This window comes from Apiospora marii (assembly GCF_038362585.1).
Source record: "Apiospora marii strain CBS 49790 chromosome Unknown utg000002l_segment0_segment0, whole genome shotgun sequence".
NCBI lineage: Eukaryota > Fungi > Ascomycota > Sordariomycetes > Amphisphaeriales > Apiosporaceae > Apiospora > Apiospora marii.
In genome coordinates this window covers 3,774,055-3,790,154 of record NW_027117373.1, presented here as the reverse complement: position 1 = coordinate 3,790,154, position 16,100 = coordinate 3,774,055, and the positions used below count along the sequence as shown (strand labels likewise).

The 16,100-nt window shown below is 54.3% G+C and overlaps 4 protein-coding genes across 4 annotated transcripts; 2 read left to right on the top strand and 2 right to left on the bottom strand.

The window, feature by feature from the left end:
• Window positions 1–71: 71 nt before the first annotated feature.
• On the bottom strand, window positions 72–2,128 carry PG985_002862 (uncharacterized protein; the record flags this gene model as incomplete). The annotated part of the gene is made up of 2 exons (XM_066822631.1): window positions 72–801; window positions 864–2,128. The coding sequence occupies 2 exons, from the start codon at window positions 2,126–2,128 to the stop codon at window positions 72–74; spliced, it is 1,995 nt and encodes a 664-aa protein (XP_066690063.1).
• Window positions 2,129–2,915: 787 nt separating this feature from the next.
• On the bottom strand, window positions 2,916–5,959 carry PG985_002861 (uncharacterized protein; the record flags this gene model as incomplete). The annotated part of the gene is made up of 4 exons (XM_066822630.1): window positions 2,916–4,275; window positions 4,340–5,078; window positions 5,134–5,674; window positions 5,786–5,959. 4 exons carry the CDS (start codon window positions 5,957–5,959, stop codon window positions 2,916–2,918), a joined length of 2,814 nt encoding a protein of 937 aa, XP_066690062.1.
• Window positions 5,960–9,212: 3,253 nt separating this feature from the next.
• PG985_002860 (uncharacterized protein) lies at window positions 9,213–11,452 on the top strand (the record flags this gene model as incomplete). The annotated part of the gene is made up of 5 exons (XM_066822629.1): window positions 9,213–9,317; window positions 9,439–9,539; window positions 9,595–9,819; window positions 9,878–10,483; window positions 10,537–11,452. 5 exons carry the CDS (start codon window positions 9,213–9,215, stop codon window positions 11,450–11,452), a joined length of 1,953 nt encoding a protein of 650 aa, XP_066690061.1.
• A 2,607-nt stretch (window positions 11,453–14,059) lies between these two features.
• PG985_002859 (uncharacterized protein) lies at window positions 14,060–15,358 on the top strand (the record flags this gene model as incomplete). The annotated part of the gene is made up of 1 exon (XM_066822628.1): window positions 14,060–15,358. The coding sequence occupies one exon, from the start codon at window positions 14,060–14,062 to the stop codon at window positions 15,356–15,358; it is 1,299 nt and encodes a 432-aa protein (XP_066690060.1).
• Window positions 15,359–16,100: the final 742 nt, after the last annotated feature.

The following is a 16,100-nucleotide window of genomic DNA, read 5'->3' as shown; positions in this document are numbered from 1 at the left end:
TAGTAGTGTATAAAGTCTTTATGATCGAGACGTACAAAGATTATCATATGTGCTCTTCCAAGAATGAAGACTCATGACTGCACCGCCTCCCCAGTCGTAATCTCCAGCCCCTCAAGGCGCCCGGTACTCCTCCACTCCCCAAGAAACTCGCTCCACGCATTGATGCCTAAGGGATAAGTCGTGGCCTTGATCGCCTTGATCGCATCGTCGCCGACAGGGACGGCGCCCTCATCATTGCGGTAGTTGGGCAGACAGACCCCCATGGGCGCGTGGAACGCCGCGAGCGAAAGGAGGTGATTGACGTAAGCCGTCTCGCCCTCCTCGGTCGGCTCGATGACGGCGACTCCTTTGCTACTGCTCTGGTAGACGCCGTCTTGTGCCTTCGTCTTCGCCTTCTTCTCCGCCTCGGCGAGGACGTGCGCCGCATGCCGCCCCGCCACCTCGTACATGTACGTCACGTTTCCCGAAATCCCCTGCTGCGAGGGCCCCGTGAGCAGCAGGTTGGGGAACCCGCGAGTGAACAGGCCGTGCAGCGACCCGGGTCCCTCCTCGGCCCACTTGGCCTCCATGGTGCGCGCGCCGCGGCCGACGATGGGCGTGTTGGACATGGCGCTCGGCTCGGCGATGTGGTGCACGGGGCTGCGGTAGCCCGTCGCGAAGATGAGCACGTCGAGCGGGTACTCGCGGCCCTTCACCACGAGGCCTGCGGGTGTGGCGCGGTGCAGGCCGTGGGCCTCGGTCGGGACGAGGGTGACGTGGGGTTGGTTGAAGGTTTGGAGGTAGGTGTCGTGGAAGCAGGGTCTGGACACCAGAGGTCAACTTGGCAAATCGGCGAAAAGGAGAAAAAGGAAACGTAGACATACCTCTTACACCAAGTCGGGTACCAGGGCTTGAGCGCCTCGACCGTCTCCTGGTCCTTGGTGACGAGGTCGACCACGCGCTGCCGCATGCGGTTCGAACGGGGCACGTCCTTGGCCAGCATCCGCTCGATGTGCGCGGGGATATCCTCCGGGCGCAGAGGCTGGTGGCGCGCGCCGGCGACCATGCTCAGCGTCGGCGCCTTGGTCCAGCCGTCGTCGATGAGGTCCTCGTCGGGCCCCTCGCCGGCGACGGCGTCGACGAAGTTGACATTGCGCCTCTCCCACCACCCCGGCTCCCCGCTCACCTTGGCCCACTCCTCGACGCCCATCTCGCGCTGGTCGCGCGCGTCCACCGTCGACGGCGTCCGCTGGAACACGTACAGCTCCCCCGCCCACTCGGCCAGCGCCGCCACGCACTGCACGCCGCTGGCGCCCGTCCCGACGACGCCGACCCGCCTGCCCCGCAGCTTCTCCAGGCGCGGGTCCGTCGGCGAGCCGCCCGAGACGCCGTAGTCCCAGCGGCTCGCGTGCATCATGGCGCCCGCGAAGCTGTCGAGCCCCTCGATCTTGGGCGCCTTGGGGTGGTTCAGGATGCCGTTGGCGAGGACGACGTACTGCGCCGTCACGGCGAAGCGGACCAAATCGTCCTCGCCGGGCCCGCGGCGCTGCTCCAGGTCCACGATCCAGCACCGCCGGTCCTCGTCCCACGCGAGCTTTTCGACGCGCGTGCGGAAGACGCCCTGGCTGCCCAACCCAAACTTCTCCGCCACGCCCTCAAGGTAGCGCCGGATATCGTCGCCGTGCGCGTAGCGGTGCCGGGGCACGTAGCCCGTCCGCTCCAGCCACGGCAGGTAGATCGAGGCCTCGACGTCGCAGGCGAGGCCGGGGAACCGGTTCCAGTACCACGTGCCGCCGAAGCCGCCGGCCGTGTCGACGAGCCGGATGTCCTCGGGGACGAACGCGCCCTTCTCGAGGAGGTGCGTCGTGTACACGAGCCCGGCGATCCCGGCGCCCAGCGACAGGACCTTGACGTGCTGGCCGTCCGCCAGGTTGGGCGGCTGGGCGTTGAGCTTGTCGTGGTCGACCCAGGGGTCATCGCCGAGACTGCGCAGCCGGGCATTGGGGCACGACTCGAACTCGTCGTATTGCGCGCTACCGTCCGCGCGGAGGCGCTTCGCCTTCTCTTCCTCGTACTTTTGGCTCAGAAACGACAGTTCTGCTGTCGGATCCTCGCCCTTACTGCTATTAACATCGAGTGTGGCAGCCATTTTCTTTTTATCAGAACAAGGCCAAATACTTGTCGCGTCTATCCTGGAAGAGTAACAGTGTCGAACGCAACACCAGGCTCGCAATCATTTATACACGCGGATATATCTTTGACTGTTGCTTTTACTAATCAATCCTCCCTTGGAGGCTGAACAGACATAGCCAACCGGGAGGGCCGCCCCGGTGTTAGGGCCGACTCCCTAGGTCACAAACAAGCAAGCTAGCGCTGCATTGTACGTATGTCGTAGCCCTGAACGGGGGGAGCTGCGGCTCCCGCCCAGGCTGCGCCGCACCAACACCGTCAGCAAAAGCAATGGAACCAACAGCGAGCGGGGTAGGCCCAAGGCCGTTGGTTTTGTTTCATTCGCTGTTGGCCGCAGACGCCTGCCGCCAAGCCACGGAACAAGTTGCTCTTTTCGTCAGCTTATACCGCCACTGATTTGTGACCAAGCAAAGAAAAGTCCTAGATTCTGTATCGGAAAAAGTGGTGAATTTTGGTGTGATTAAGTTCGATGTCATCAATAGAGTCAAGCAAGAGGGTCGGTGAGGATTGGAAATGCGGTTGTCAGCTGTTGGGACAACTTGAGTATTGTGGTAGTAATAGATCAACGGAAATCCTCCAGGTACAAATATGCACGGAAATAACGAGACAAATGGTATCTACGTAACCCCAAAGCCCAAAGAAATAATGCCCAACAGGGGAGGGTCGTAACGAGTCGTCACCTTTGCGCCAGCGCCGCGTTTCCCAAGGGGCGCAAATATCAAAAATTCCCATGACTCAGCCGGTTCTCACTGGCCAGCCCAGCTCATGCCCGATGTCCCGTTGCTCCTCATGTCATTGCCGTAGCCCATGCCTCCGAGGCTAAGATAGGTATCGATGTCCGTCATCCCCTCGTTTTCGAGAACGCCCATCAACTCCACCTGCTGAGCCACGCTCAGGCTGCCCTGCCGCTCTGGCGGCATGTTGTGCATCTGCGTATCGCCCAATCCCATAACACCCAGTCCGTTCGGGTTGTTCGAAGGCGCCCAGTAATCGCTGTTCATCCCGCCAAACGCGTATGGAGAAATGAAGGGCGGGGGTGGGTTGAACCAGTCCGTGACGGTCGTCGGCTGTGGTAGTGGCCTTTGACCTTGCGGGTGGTGATTATGATGTGGTAGGGGAGGTATAGTGAATGCGTTTCGTTGCTGCTGTTGATTCTGATGTTGCTGCTGCTGCTGTTGAGCCTGGCCCATCGAGTGGTTCTGTGGCAAATTGACCGGCGACGCATGCGCTATATTGGGTGTGGCCATGGTGGACGTGGGCATTATGGGTGTTGACATGATAGGGGTAGCGCCAGCACCAGGAGGAACAGACTCGGGTGGGGTGGGAAGATGATGTGGGGGCGACATGAGAGGAGGAGATGCGTTGGTGTCCGACTCAGGAGGCGTGGATTCTTCCAGTAGCAGATTCTCGTTTGATTGGGTGAAATCAGGAGGGAAGTAGCTGAAGCGTCGGCCAGGAGGATCACTAGGGGCCGGGTTATGGAAGATGGAGTTGGAGCGGAACGTTGGCTGCCCGGCGAAAGGATTGTCGAAACTGACTGGCTCTGGGGCAGTGTCAAACACGTAGCCAAACTGCGGAGGGTTGAAGGCAGGGACTCCATTCGTGGCAGCCTGCCTGGACACTGTCGTCGCACTGGAATTGTCGGAGGTCGATGGCGAGTTCGTATCCTGCTGCGAGGATGGTGTTCCAAAAGTACTAGACGCCGACAGAACTGGGGTGTTTCTGGCCTCGTAGCTCAGAAGGCAGGCTCTTGAGAATGTAGAGTACAGTTCAGATGCAGCGCTTATCCCGGGCCAACGCTCGGCGCACTGATCCAGTATATCAAGCGCCACATTGACGAGTTCCTCAACTTCCTCCCTGGGATGCGCGCCGCGGACATCAGAATACGCAGCAACGCACCATAGTATGGTGTTGAGTGCCATGTATAAGGTGAAAACGAACATCCACGTAATGTCGACGGCAGCCGCCATCATCTGCTTGCTGGATAGGTTGATGATGAAGGCGGCAGAGTCGAAACACTTGCTGGCCGATCTACTGGACGGCTTTGGAACCTGAGGCGACGGCCTGTGGAGCGAAATGATCATTGTGTGATATTTTCCAGTAAACCTGCACGACGATTAGCGGTGCTGAAATGTCAAGCAGGGCAGTGTTGGCTTGGTTGAATACTCACCATGGCTTGCACCAAGCGGGACTTGCTGGGGAGGCGTTGAGCCACTGGTCCAGCTTGGTCTCCATTGCCGTAAACCAGGGATGACGCTCGTCCCTGGGTTCCGGCTGCTTCATCTCATACAAGACTCGCTTGATCTCTGACTGGCACAACCGCATCTTACAGAAGTGTATCGCTATCAGCTTCTTTTCGTCGTCTGGGCCTTGCATTACGCCGTGCTCGGTGATGTTTTCGTCCTTGGCGCTCTCGAAAAACTTCACATCAACGAGATCATCGCTCTTGGCGAAACCATTCGGCCGGCCCATACTGGAGGCCAGCCCGAACTCCATCGCTGTAATGGACCAGCTCAACCGCCTGCGCATGTCCAAGGTCAGGGGGTCTTCGGTGCCCATGGCTATGGTCTTCTCATCTGCCAGACCTAGCTGCTGGCAGATCCTTGTCGCCAGGCCAATGATGTAGTAGACTGAGGTCCGAGTCGGCGTCAACAGCGAGTACTGCCCTATCAGAGCAAGACACTGGATCGTCTTCAGGTCCTTTGGCCGGACGACTTCCTCGAAACGCTGCATAGCAGCGAGATAATAACTATCAGCAAGCCCGGCGTAGGTGGTATCGAGCTTCTGCATACTAATGGCCATGACCATTCTGATGACAAAGTGCTGGTATGCGTCTTGGCTTCCGTTGTACACCTCATCAAGATCACTGGCCAGCTTGTTCTCATGAAGAGTCGGGGTCAAGATTTGCCCTAATTGGCGCATTAGCATTATCTTTGCAGAGGGGAGTTGTACGAGCTGCCGTACCACGCTGACAGTACACTTCAACCAGTTTGTCTGCAATGCCCCGGCTGGGAAGGTTGTCTGCCGGGAAAGCGCTGATCATAGGATAGCTCTTCTTCCTCGTCATCATGGGGGGCGGTATGCTGAAGGACTGCGACCGTAGGCCCATATGGCCCGGGCCGCCCACTGCAGCTTGACGACGCACTCGGACTTCGGGTATGAGCTGCGATATGTGCTGGGAGTCCGTGTAGCGCTTGGCCTCTTCCATCAGGATCCGCGTCATGGCTATGCCGCTCGAGGGTCCGAGGTAGCGGGGGGTCTCGTCCGTTTCGTTCAAACGAACCAGGCCTCCAGGCCCGACAATGTCGTCGCTGTTCTTGGGGAAATCGTCCTCGTCGGTGTATTGGCCGAGCTCGGCTTCGAGCGCTCGCACGCGCGCCTGGAGCTTGACAACATAGTATCGGCTGATCTTCTTGCCCTTGGTGGTGTCAAAGTATTCGCACACAGACCCGGAGCGTTCGCACGGGAGGCAGCGGGGTAGCGTCGGGTCGCATCGCGTCTTTCTCTACATGATGCACAGGACGAGTCAGCACCGCTGGTTCTGGTTCGGAAAAGTCGCAAACAAAATCAGGGAGTCGATGCAAGTTCCCTTGGGGTGGGGAAAGAGGGCACAAACCTGACGACAACGACAGCATGCCGTTAGGGTGTGCGCAATGCGATGTGAGCCATCTTCCTCCACATGTTCATCCCGAATGGCAATCGTCGGGCGGCCGGGCTGGTAGCCTTGCGGGAATCTCGGTTGGTATGTTCCTAAGCCCTCGATATGGCGGAACACATCGGAGGCGTCCATCTGGGTGCTCTAGTAATGTTTCGGCTGGGAAGGTTTGTCGCGCGCAGTCGTAAAGTGAGCGGGAGGTAGAGAGAGGGGAAGAGAGCGTGTGTGAGTGTTGTTGTTGCTGCTGCTGCTGTTGCGAGGTTGCATCAACTGGATTGGTGGTGTTAAGCATGCGCTGCGATGGTTATGGGATAGAATACGCGGGGGATATCGTTATCTACGTCCCGCGCAGCTGTTACAGTTGCACTGTACATACGGCAGGGCAGGCTTGGGACCTTGGCTGCTTGGGTAGGTACTTTGCTTCAATGTTCGCTATCCCCTGTCGATGGAAGCCTTCCAAGGTTCTAGTCGGGCGGGCAATAGGACCTGCAATAAGGTTGTCGATCAAGGCCCCACGTGCGGATTGGCGGTTCAAGTTGTCTCAATCGAAAAAAAGAGACACGGTTGTTTGAAAATACTTAGTAGGTGTGGCGGAAGATTGGCAGCTAGGCACAAGCCTGGTTCATCGTCACATCGACCAAGAATAACACATGCGATGGAGCATAAAACTGCACTGCCGATAATCCAGTTTGAGCATCAACTTGGCGGAGAAGGTATTGATTTGACGTTTGATGGCACAGCCGCTAACTTGCAGCAGGTACATTGGGAGGTAGACCTTCTAGAAAATCCATTGGTTCCAGGCCCCTCAGCAAGCAACTTTTTGGTCATTCAGGTTTTCGTGCTCCTTTACGCCTCCATTTGATGGAGCTCTTAGATTGCCAGGTAGTATAAGTTTATATCCTAAGTGTGGGAATGTACATATGTAGTCACTTGTTTCGTTTCCCTCTCGTTAGGGCCGCCTTCTTCTTATCTGTCTGCCCTCGTCGCGTTTCATCATTAATCCCTTACTCGATTTGGGTAAAGGGGGTGTGTTAAGACGCGGCAGCGCGCAGTTCGTTAGGAGCCTTCTGCCTGCAAAATGCTGCGTGGCGGCGTCGGGAGTCCAGCGGGGCTCTAGGGGAGGAGGGCCCAGTACTCCATGCCTCAACAACAGTGGAATACAGGTATCAACCCAGCAAATGTTCATGCTCGGGAGTACCGAGTTCGAGATGACAGCATCGAGACCTCGGCGCCTCAAAGTTTTCTTGTTCTTTTGATCATTTGTTACCAGGCTGCTTCACCGTTGATCGATACACTAGCCATATTGGCCCTCTCCACATGCTACACTATGCGTGAGCTAGAGATATTCCAGTTGTGAATAAATTTCCCAATGGTCTCCATGATCACACAGGAGACAGGACACGCTTTCCCAAGCTGTCAAGCAACCTTATTCGAGGACGGCCTTGCCGGCCTGGCCGGCAAATCTTCGCAATTGTTGGCGCGGAATCATAGTCGACGATAGCTTCTTCATCATCGGGGCCGCTAATTTGGGCGGTTTCAAAACTCAATCCAGCTATTAACTACATACAGTAAACCCGTACAAAACGCGGTACTTACTCTCATGGCCACTGCATCCTCGAGATCATCGGTGTAAACATACTGACGTGATTGCTCCCCACCCCGGGCTATAAGTATAGATCTGATTGTTCCAGATGGACATTGGGACAATTTTATAGCAGTCTTCAGATTACTTCATCTTTTCTTGGCTGCCTGCTAGCGCGATTGCGTAATGAGCCCGACGGGACGGTGAGGATACCCTACGAGGTACTTGATGCGCATATATCCTCAGCTCGTATTGGATCGGTACCGCGCCTCATGAGGATTAGAACAGTCCCACCTGGCTAGCCCGATAGATCTTAGAAGTCCCTTGGGAGAACTTGTCAAACTACGGAAAAGGGCGCTAGCAAATGCTTCTAACACGATCTCGCAACATGAAACTGCCAGATTTGGAAAGTAACCCTTGGGGCCATTTCCCAAGGGGTCTCTTGACTGAACTTCGAGATTGTATGCCCTGAAGTCGAATCGTTAAGGTCTTCATGTCCCTCAGGTAGGACTTAAGGCATATTGGTCGGAATAAACGCCGAAAAATACAAAGTAAGTATGTAACCAGACCAGGCTACGCGTACATCAAATGCATTTCTGCTTACTGCCCGAAGACCGGGTAGAGAGGACAGATCTAGAGACTGGAAAAACTCAGGGCCCGGTCATTGCCGTCAATAATCGGGGCCAGGTACGACATCTCTCTGTCTCTGGAGTGCCAGGTCATCATTGGAAGACTTGGTCGGAATACCACTCAAGAGACTGGCTGTGTGTAGCGTGTAGCGTGTGCATCAAACGGGCAGCGCTCTACCTACAGATTGATAGATGCCTCAGAGCTGCTGTACATACCTACATACACCCATCTCCTGTATCTACGTCTGACTTCTGGTTGAAAGGGGCAATCTGTCAATCTGTAGAATACACCGACACGTGCAAGTATAGTGGCCTGTTTTATTTTATTTCCATCTGGTCAACGGTACCCGCACTCCCGCATCCAACTACCCAGGTACCTTGCTAGCATGTAATGAGTAAATGCCTGGTTGGAGGAGAGCAATTTTGAGTTGGGTTGGTGACTTGCGTCCCGCCCCCATCTGCCCGTGTGCGTGTGTCCAGGACTGTAGGCTGTACTGTAGCTGCTCGCATGCCACGCCTTGCCACGCCTTCGAGAGTCGATGCATTACCTTACCCCACCTTGCTTATCCCTCATCCCTCATCCCTCCATCTCCCGAGGCGCGTCCCCTCTATCCCACCTAAAAAGTAGCTACTCTTTCCGGTCGATCACATTGTGCCCAGCGCCCAGCCCAAGTGCGGTTTGTCAGACGGGAAAGCGAGAATTGCTAGAGGGCCGGTGGAGTCACGACAAGAATCCGCTCTCCCACCAACTTGCTAATCTTCATTTAGCCGCCTCTCCAGCTTTTGCGACCTGCTCCTGTCGTGAGGCTCTGTTCCCGGTGTTGAAACCCAGGATACATACTCTAGACACTGCGACTGTTTTTCGTCACCGAGATCAGCAAACATTCCACCCACTCACTCACGACTCGGTTTAGCCGGCTTTGACCCACGGGCGCTGTGTTTTTCATCCCTACTTGCAACTGCCGCTTCAAACCAGGTACCGCTTCGTCGGAGCGAACCAGTGTTGGAAGGGATCCAAGCAAACCATCGGCGCCGACCTTGCAGGGAGGATCTTCGAGCCCCTAGAGCGCCACCCCGATACTATCTCCAGGTCGCATCGCTGAGCCGTTAATCAACCACCTGCTGCATTTCGGGTTATTGACCTGCGATCCCGCGCCGCCGGCCGCCCGCACGTGCAATGCCTCGCTCAAGCTTCTCGGACAACCCATTACTTCGTGTATCGCGCCCCGTCTCTGCCTGCTCAAGATGTAAGCCCATCTATGCCCTTTTGATTCTACATCTCGTGCTTCTTTCTACGCGGGCCTCGTGCTGATTTTGTAACAGGTCGATCGGCCAAAGTAAAGGTGAACAGAAATGAATCCGATGAGTCAAAGGAGTCTGCTGACTGACTTGGTTCGGAGTAGTGTGACGGCAAACTGCCAGCATGCACAGCTTGCGAAAAGGCTGGCCGTGAGACCGAGTGCTCAAGCGCCAACGATCAATTTGCTAGAGGCAAGGAACGGAGGTTTGACGCCACCAGCCAAAAATTGCATGCAACCGATTTACTAACTCCGACTCAGCTATGTCGCGGCTTTGGAGTTGCGCATCGAGAAATTGGAGAGGCGCCTTGCCTATGCGCGATCCAGAAAGGCATCCGTCTCTCAGCATGAGACAGATGCACTTCCGACGAGAGAACCTGAGCGCAAAGATTCTCTGGCAACTATCAGGGCAGCCATCCATCGTAATGCTGCCCGAAAGCGCGAGACCTCAGATGTCAACTCGTTGCTGTCTGATTTCGGTTTCCTGTATGCCAAGACGTCGTCCGCTCTGCCTCTTGTGCATTCACTGACTGCATACAACTAGGTCTATCAATGCCACCACCAGGGATTTTGAGCCCTCCATGGGCAACATGACCTTCGCGCGGCTAGTCCTAGCCGCTGCGTCGAATGATACTTTGCCAGACCCTCAAAGCTGGTCTCTGCCGCCGAGACAGACTGCGCTGGCCATTGCACAGTATTACATGACCAACATCTACTCACTATATCCGGCCTTCTCGGAAACAAGTCTCTATAGCGTTCTCGATCAGATGTATATGACTCAAGACAGATACATCAAAGACCACGACTACTGGCTAGGTTACATGGTCCTTGCCGTGGGCTCCATGGCCCAGAGTCAGACAAGCCAAGACGAGCACTACGTCAACGGTTTACACTTCGTGGCAGAAGCTCTCCAATACGCCGATGGGGCCTTAATGCCGGGCCACGTCGCTCAGATTAGGTCACTGATCTTGCTGACGCAATACTCCATGCTTGATCCGGCACATTTTGATAGCTGGCATTTGATCGGGTTCACATGCCGTGCAGTGATCGATCTGGGCTTCCACCAGGATCCGCCCCCAGAACAAATGCCCGATAAGACCATGCTGGATATGAGACGAAAGATGTTCTACTGCGTATACTCGCTCGACAGGTGCGCCTACCAATAGCCCCTGCTTGAGTGGAACTTGACTAACAATGCAATAGGTCGATCAGCATGGTACATGCTCGCGCATTTTGCTTCCCTGACACTGCAACACATGTCGCGTGGCCGAGGCCTTCCTCCTTTAGTCGGCGCGCCTCCATTACTGGCCAGATGCTCTCGGGCTCTGAGCCGGCCTTCTTGCTATTTCAACTACGCCGTGCACAGTCGCAATGGTACCAAATACTATTTCAATCAGATCCTACGCCGATACACGATGCGACATCATTCGTCTGGCAGATGTGCCAGGACATGCGCGAGTGGGCAGATGCTCTTCCAAGCACGCTACCTGTAGGTATGCGTGAGCTCTTTGACCTCGAAGTCCGCTACAGTATGGTGTATTGTCTTGCACCGTCTGCGAGGGCCCCCCATATCTCGGACTACGGTCGTGTCTTGATCTTCGAGCATACCCTTGCTTATCTCGATCGGATATACGAGGTTGCTCATAGTGGCAGAAGTGTTGCTTTCTATACCTACCACGATGCGCTTCGAGTGTTTTTCATGGCCAACCAATTTGCTGCCGTTCTTCGCGACGCAGAAGATTTACTTTTAGCTGGTGTGAACATTCCCCCGCCCCACACGGAACACGGCAAACCCCTTCCACCACCGCTGCCATCGCGACCCGGGGCCCCGGCGTCCGACAACCTCGAAAGAAGCATCGCCTGCTTAGAGCGGACTTTGCAGCTGATGGCGAAGTTTGGTCAGTTATGGGCGAACTCGGCATCACTAAAACAAAGTCTCGAGATGAGCACGAGCGACTTGTTCGCCAGATTGCAGATGCGACAGCAGATGCGTCAACGGTCTCCGCCACAGAACGTGTCACCGCCAATGCCAAGAGAGATGAGGTGGGTCGGTGTTGATGTCGAAGCCATGATACGAGGGAACGCTGGCAGTTCAAGAAACGTCAAGTACGAACAATGAACTATCCAACGGCTCCTTAATAATATGTAATGGGAGGGATAGAGGTTACCAAACGAAATGAACTATTACGAACTGTTGCTGGTCAATTTGGTGGCGGCGATATATGCCCAGGGGGCTGGCAGGAAGAGCCCAGTGGTCTCTCTTCAAAGGTTTTTGTTTTGGTCGGAAGGCACTGTCTGATGTTAATCTATACGACTTGATACCCACTATTAGAGGCGTGCTGTATGTCTTGAAGCCATTTGGAAACCACCATCGCTACACAAAGCAGCTCGCAGCCTTACGCGTGAGAAGCAATTGAGGAGATTGGTCCACAAGCTCGATAGCAGGCGGTCACCGCGCCGCGCTTAGACACGTATTGACTCCTCGCCCTCGATCTAACGATCACTTACTGGGACGATCCAATACCGGGAAACATGTGTGAAGTAACTGCACGTGAATAGACAGGATGGCTCAGCAGCATCTAGTCACAAACGTCTGTTTGGCGTTAGGCTCGCCGCCAGACGGCGCATTCCAAGTCCACCATGTAACATAATCACCTGCGCATTGAGTAAAGAGGCTTAGGGTGAAGTGGAAACAGGAGACTTAGATCACAAGTCAGGCAGGCGGTACCTTGTAGGTAGACACATAATGTGAGCTGTAACACAACAAATTTAGGTCCTACCAACGTACTCTTCAACCGTACTAGAATAGAACCTGCATTCTATAGCGACGTTTATGATTTAGGATGATGGAAACGAAAATGCAGACGTGAACATGGCATTCTCGAACCCAAACCGCACCCCCAGATGGCACCTACCAATTAGTCTTTACCCATAAAATATGAAATAGTTAGAATAGCATTCCAACATTCTTTGCTGCTTACTTGTTATTGCATTTCAAACCTTTGAGCGAACACAGACAGAATGGCTAATATCAACCTCGTACAAGTCGCCATGACCATTCTGAAGTATATGGTCCTCAGTACATGTTTTATCCTTTTCCTGCCCTATGGCATTTACTTTTTCATGTGAGTAGTATACAATGCCACTGCCTCGCTCAACCATCCTCAATCCTCTCGTCTTCTTTTCTTTTCTTTTTCTCATATCCTTCTCATCGACTCGCTGCTGACCAAACCGACAATCAGAACCAAACTGATCCCGGCGGCAATCTATGTGATGACTGACGAGCCAACGCAACGCATGGAGCAGCGAATCCTCAAAAGACGTCGTAGGGACCATCTACGGCTGAAACGTTTGCGGCGGGAAATTTGGGCCGTCCAGTACGAGACTCGGGAGCTGATCGACGGCGTGACCGTGCTCGTCGATGAGAAATTGGACGACTTGCGACGAGCATCGGTATTTTGGTGAAGCGGAACGGGAGGGGGCGTGTCCTCCCGATAGTCGTTGTGGACAGCCGGGGACTCCCCGGTTCGGGGCACAACGGGCGCGGCTATATGCAATAAGATCACGATTTTGATGGGACGTAGTATGATGGGTCCTTTCTTGATGGCAATTCCAAGATCAAGAGGTCCCAGGAACGAAGACTGACGTTGTACACACTATATTTACATAAATGTACGTCTTCAAAGAAGCAATTTTTGAAATACAGTATCAAGGAAGGCTCCATATCTTGGTGATCATTGTTCCACTTTTGCAACTAAGAAACCAAAGAAAACATCAAGCATGGTAGATAGTCCAGAGATTTGTATTCTTGTTTTCTTCTTCTTCTTCTTCCTCCCTCCGATTTGTATCCAACGTCCCTAGCGGAACCTTAGATGAGTATAGTCTGAGTATCACCAACTATATTGAATATTTCATCACCCCACACCATACACTGCTGTGGAAACTGAAATTCCTACCTCCCTTCCTCTTTAGACTGAGTTTGGTTCGAATCATACCGGACAAATTTGCTCCTCAATGAGGGACTCGGCACCGGCAAGGATCGGAACCGCATCTGGAGCATCCGGCCATATCGAGGGTGAGTGTTATCTTGGTTGGATGTTATGGAAACAAAACGTAGCTTGAATAGTGCGTGTTTGCTTTTAATCGTTGGTTTTGGTGTGTTATGTCAAGGAAAGAAGGTCAAGTGCCAGGCGAGATCTTCGCCGGATTTTATAGCTGCCTCCGCTGGTACTCTTTCAAATTGTGGTAGCACATTATGACGCGGTAAACATACTCATGATCGTAACTACGGCGACGCATCTCGACTGCTTGTTTATGCCGTTTGCTTCAGAAAAGTGCAAATAGTATCAACATGGCTAGCTGGTATTAGCGTAACACGGACAAGGTATGTGCTGCACCGAGTCAACGCCCAGTGCGGGACTTGATGTACAAAACATCATCGAAATGAATCCAGAAGCCAAACAAAGCTTTACAGCCGTACTACGACCATTCCCAGAAGAATGAATGATTGGTCATTTCGAGTAGTGTTGAGCTATTGCGTTTGGGGCCCTGCTATTGGTTGCTAGCCACAGCCACTGGGGCTGAGTCACAGCCCCTTTATAAAGACCCGCCCATTCCTGGCAGGCATCCAGTCGCATCTACCACCACGCTTTCGATGTCATCTTCTAATCTAAACATTCACCTCAGTTTGATTGTCAAAAGTCGCCAACCACGCGCGTCCATCGCCATGGACAAGTCATTCGCTTCCCTGTCCGGGATTCTCAAGGACAACTTTCACGTCACCTCGGCCAGCTCCATGAGGCAGGACCAATGGTATAAACGCGTCATGGAGTCTTGGAAAGCGACGGGTTCAGGCGGCGACGTGCTGATTTTGTCGCCGAAAGATGCACGGACAGAGTGGGCCCCCAAGGTCTACAGTTTCGCGAAGGAGTTCGCCGACGTCGTCCAGAAAGCATCACAAAAAGAGCGCGAGGACGTAGTGAATGAGATCTCAGAGCTCAGCAAGGCTAGTGACAAGGTCTTCGATGACTCTACCATAGTCAAGGGCCCTCCATCATGCTTCTTCGACGGCGATGATGGGCTGCTCGGCTACGTCGAGCAGAACGTGCTATTCTGGGTCACCAGGTCTGGGGAGGCCACACAAGGGCCTCGTCCCCAGCGTGCTCGTAGCGTCAAGAAGCTTTTAGAGCGACATGATTCCATGGGCCTGCTCGCCCTAGCCACGGCCCATGGCCCCATCCTACGGTCTCTGGCAGAATTGACGCCACCCAAACGAAGCGAGAAGCGTTGCGACGCGCAGCAAGGATGGCTGACGGCGCTCGACGAGACGCTCGAAGTGATGGTCTTTATTATGGCCTTGTTATGTTTCGACGGCCAGTTATTAAGCGACCACGGCTATGCGCGCTGGTTGCCCGCGATGAGAGACTATCCGGGTCATCCTGCTGTCTGGATCTATCTGGGGAATCAGGGATTTGGTGGCATCGCATCGAAGAATCCCAAAGCGGCAGGGTTAACTGAAAAGAGGCTGAGAGATCACCTGGACTGGCACTTCCGGACTCTGTCCATTGCTGTCCTGCTAATGGACGCCTGCGGAGTCGCGCAGAACCCACCTCTAGAAGACCGCATTGTCAATGCATTCTTGCACTTGGTGGGGTTCGAGGCTTGGAACCGCGAGAGGGAAGATGGGACAGGGCATTCGTACCTCGAATGCAAATTGAACCAAGGAAAGTCCGCCAAATGGCTTAGGAGCCAAGTCCCGGATGAGGGGAAGAAGAATGCGCCTGCCGACAATGGGCTGATCACACAGAACCCGAAGGACGAAGTCGCAAGACCGTCATCGAAGAAGAGAGATCCGCTGAGGCTGCTAGAGCTAGGTCAGAACGCGACCGAGACATTCGAAAACGACTCAGAGAGCACAGATGTAGCAATGCTGTGGCTGGCTGCCGTCGAAGCCGAGGAAGCGGAATACGGGGCGAAGAGGAGCCAGAAATACCGGCGGAAGGGCCATGATGGCGTGGTATCCTAGCAATTTTCGATTTGCTTATTGGGCCGACAATCAGAGGGGTTGGCGTGAAATCGCGTCAAGACCCCAGCAGGTGGCACTTCAATCGTCAGCAAATTGGAAAAAGCCTTATCGCCAGTCGCGCATCTCAATACATACCGCACTGGTATCAGAGCCGCGTCCCTGGTCAACCAAGGTTGGTTATGGCTTGAACAAACGCTGTCCCGTCTCTCGGGATCTCTTTGGTGATGGATTGCCCTGGTTGGCAGAATCTTGCTGGTGGAGCAATGGGCTAACCACCTGCATACGCTATCCCCAGAGCCGTCGCTTCCCCGACCCCGACCCTGTGCTGTGGGTCTCCCTCCCATTCCACTGTAAACCTGGAGAAGGAGGAGGCATGGGGGAAGGTACGGTCAACGGATTACACACATTGATGCAAGCGGCTAGGGTTTTACGTGTAGGCGTCTCCAACTCGCCTAACTCCTGCCCCATTGGCAGATGATGAGACGAATCATCTCAACTATCAGTCACAGAGCCGCATGGTCCCATTGCAGTCGAGATAAGGCGATGGGCTAGACGACACTGCGTTCGTACACTATTGCTGCCATGTTGCTACTTCCACGCTTTTGCAGAGCAAGCTGAACAACAGTCTCGAATGGCGCCGTCCTTTCCGCTTACCGCTTAAGATTTGGGGACGGCGGAGTTGCCATTGGTGGAAACTCACCTCCCAATTTTCCCGCCAGCAATATTACCTACAATCACCCTA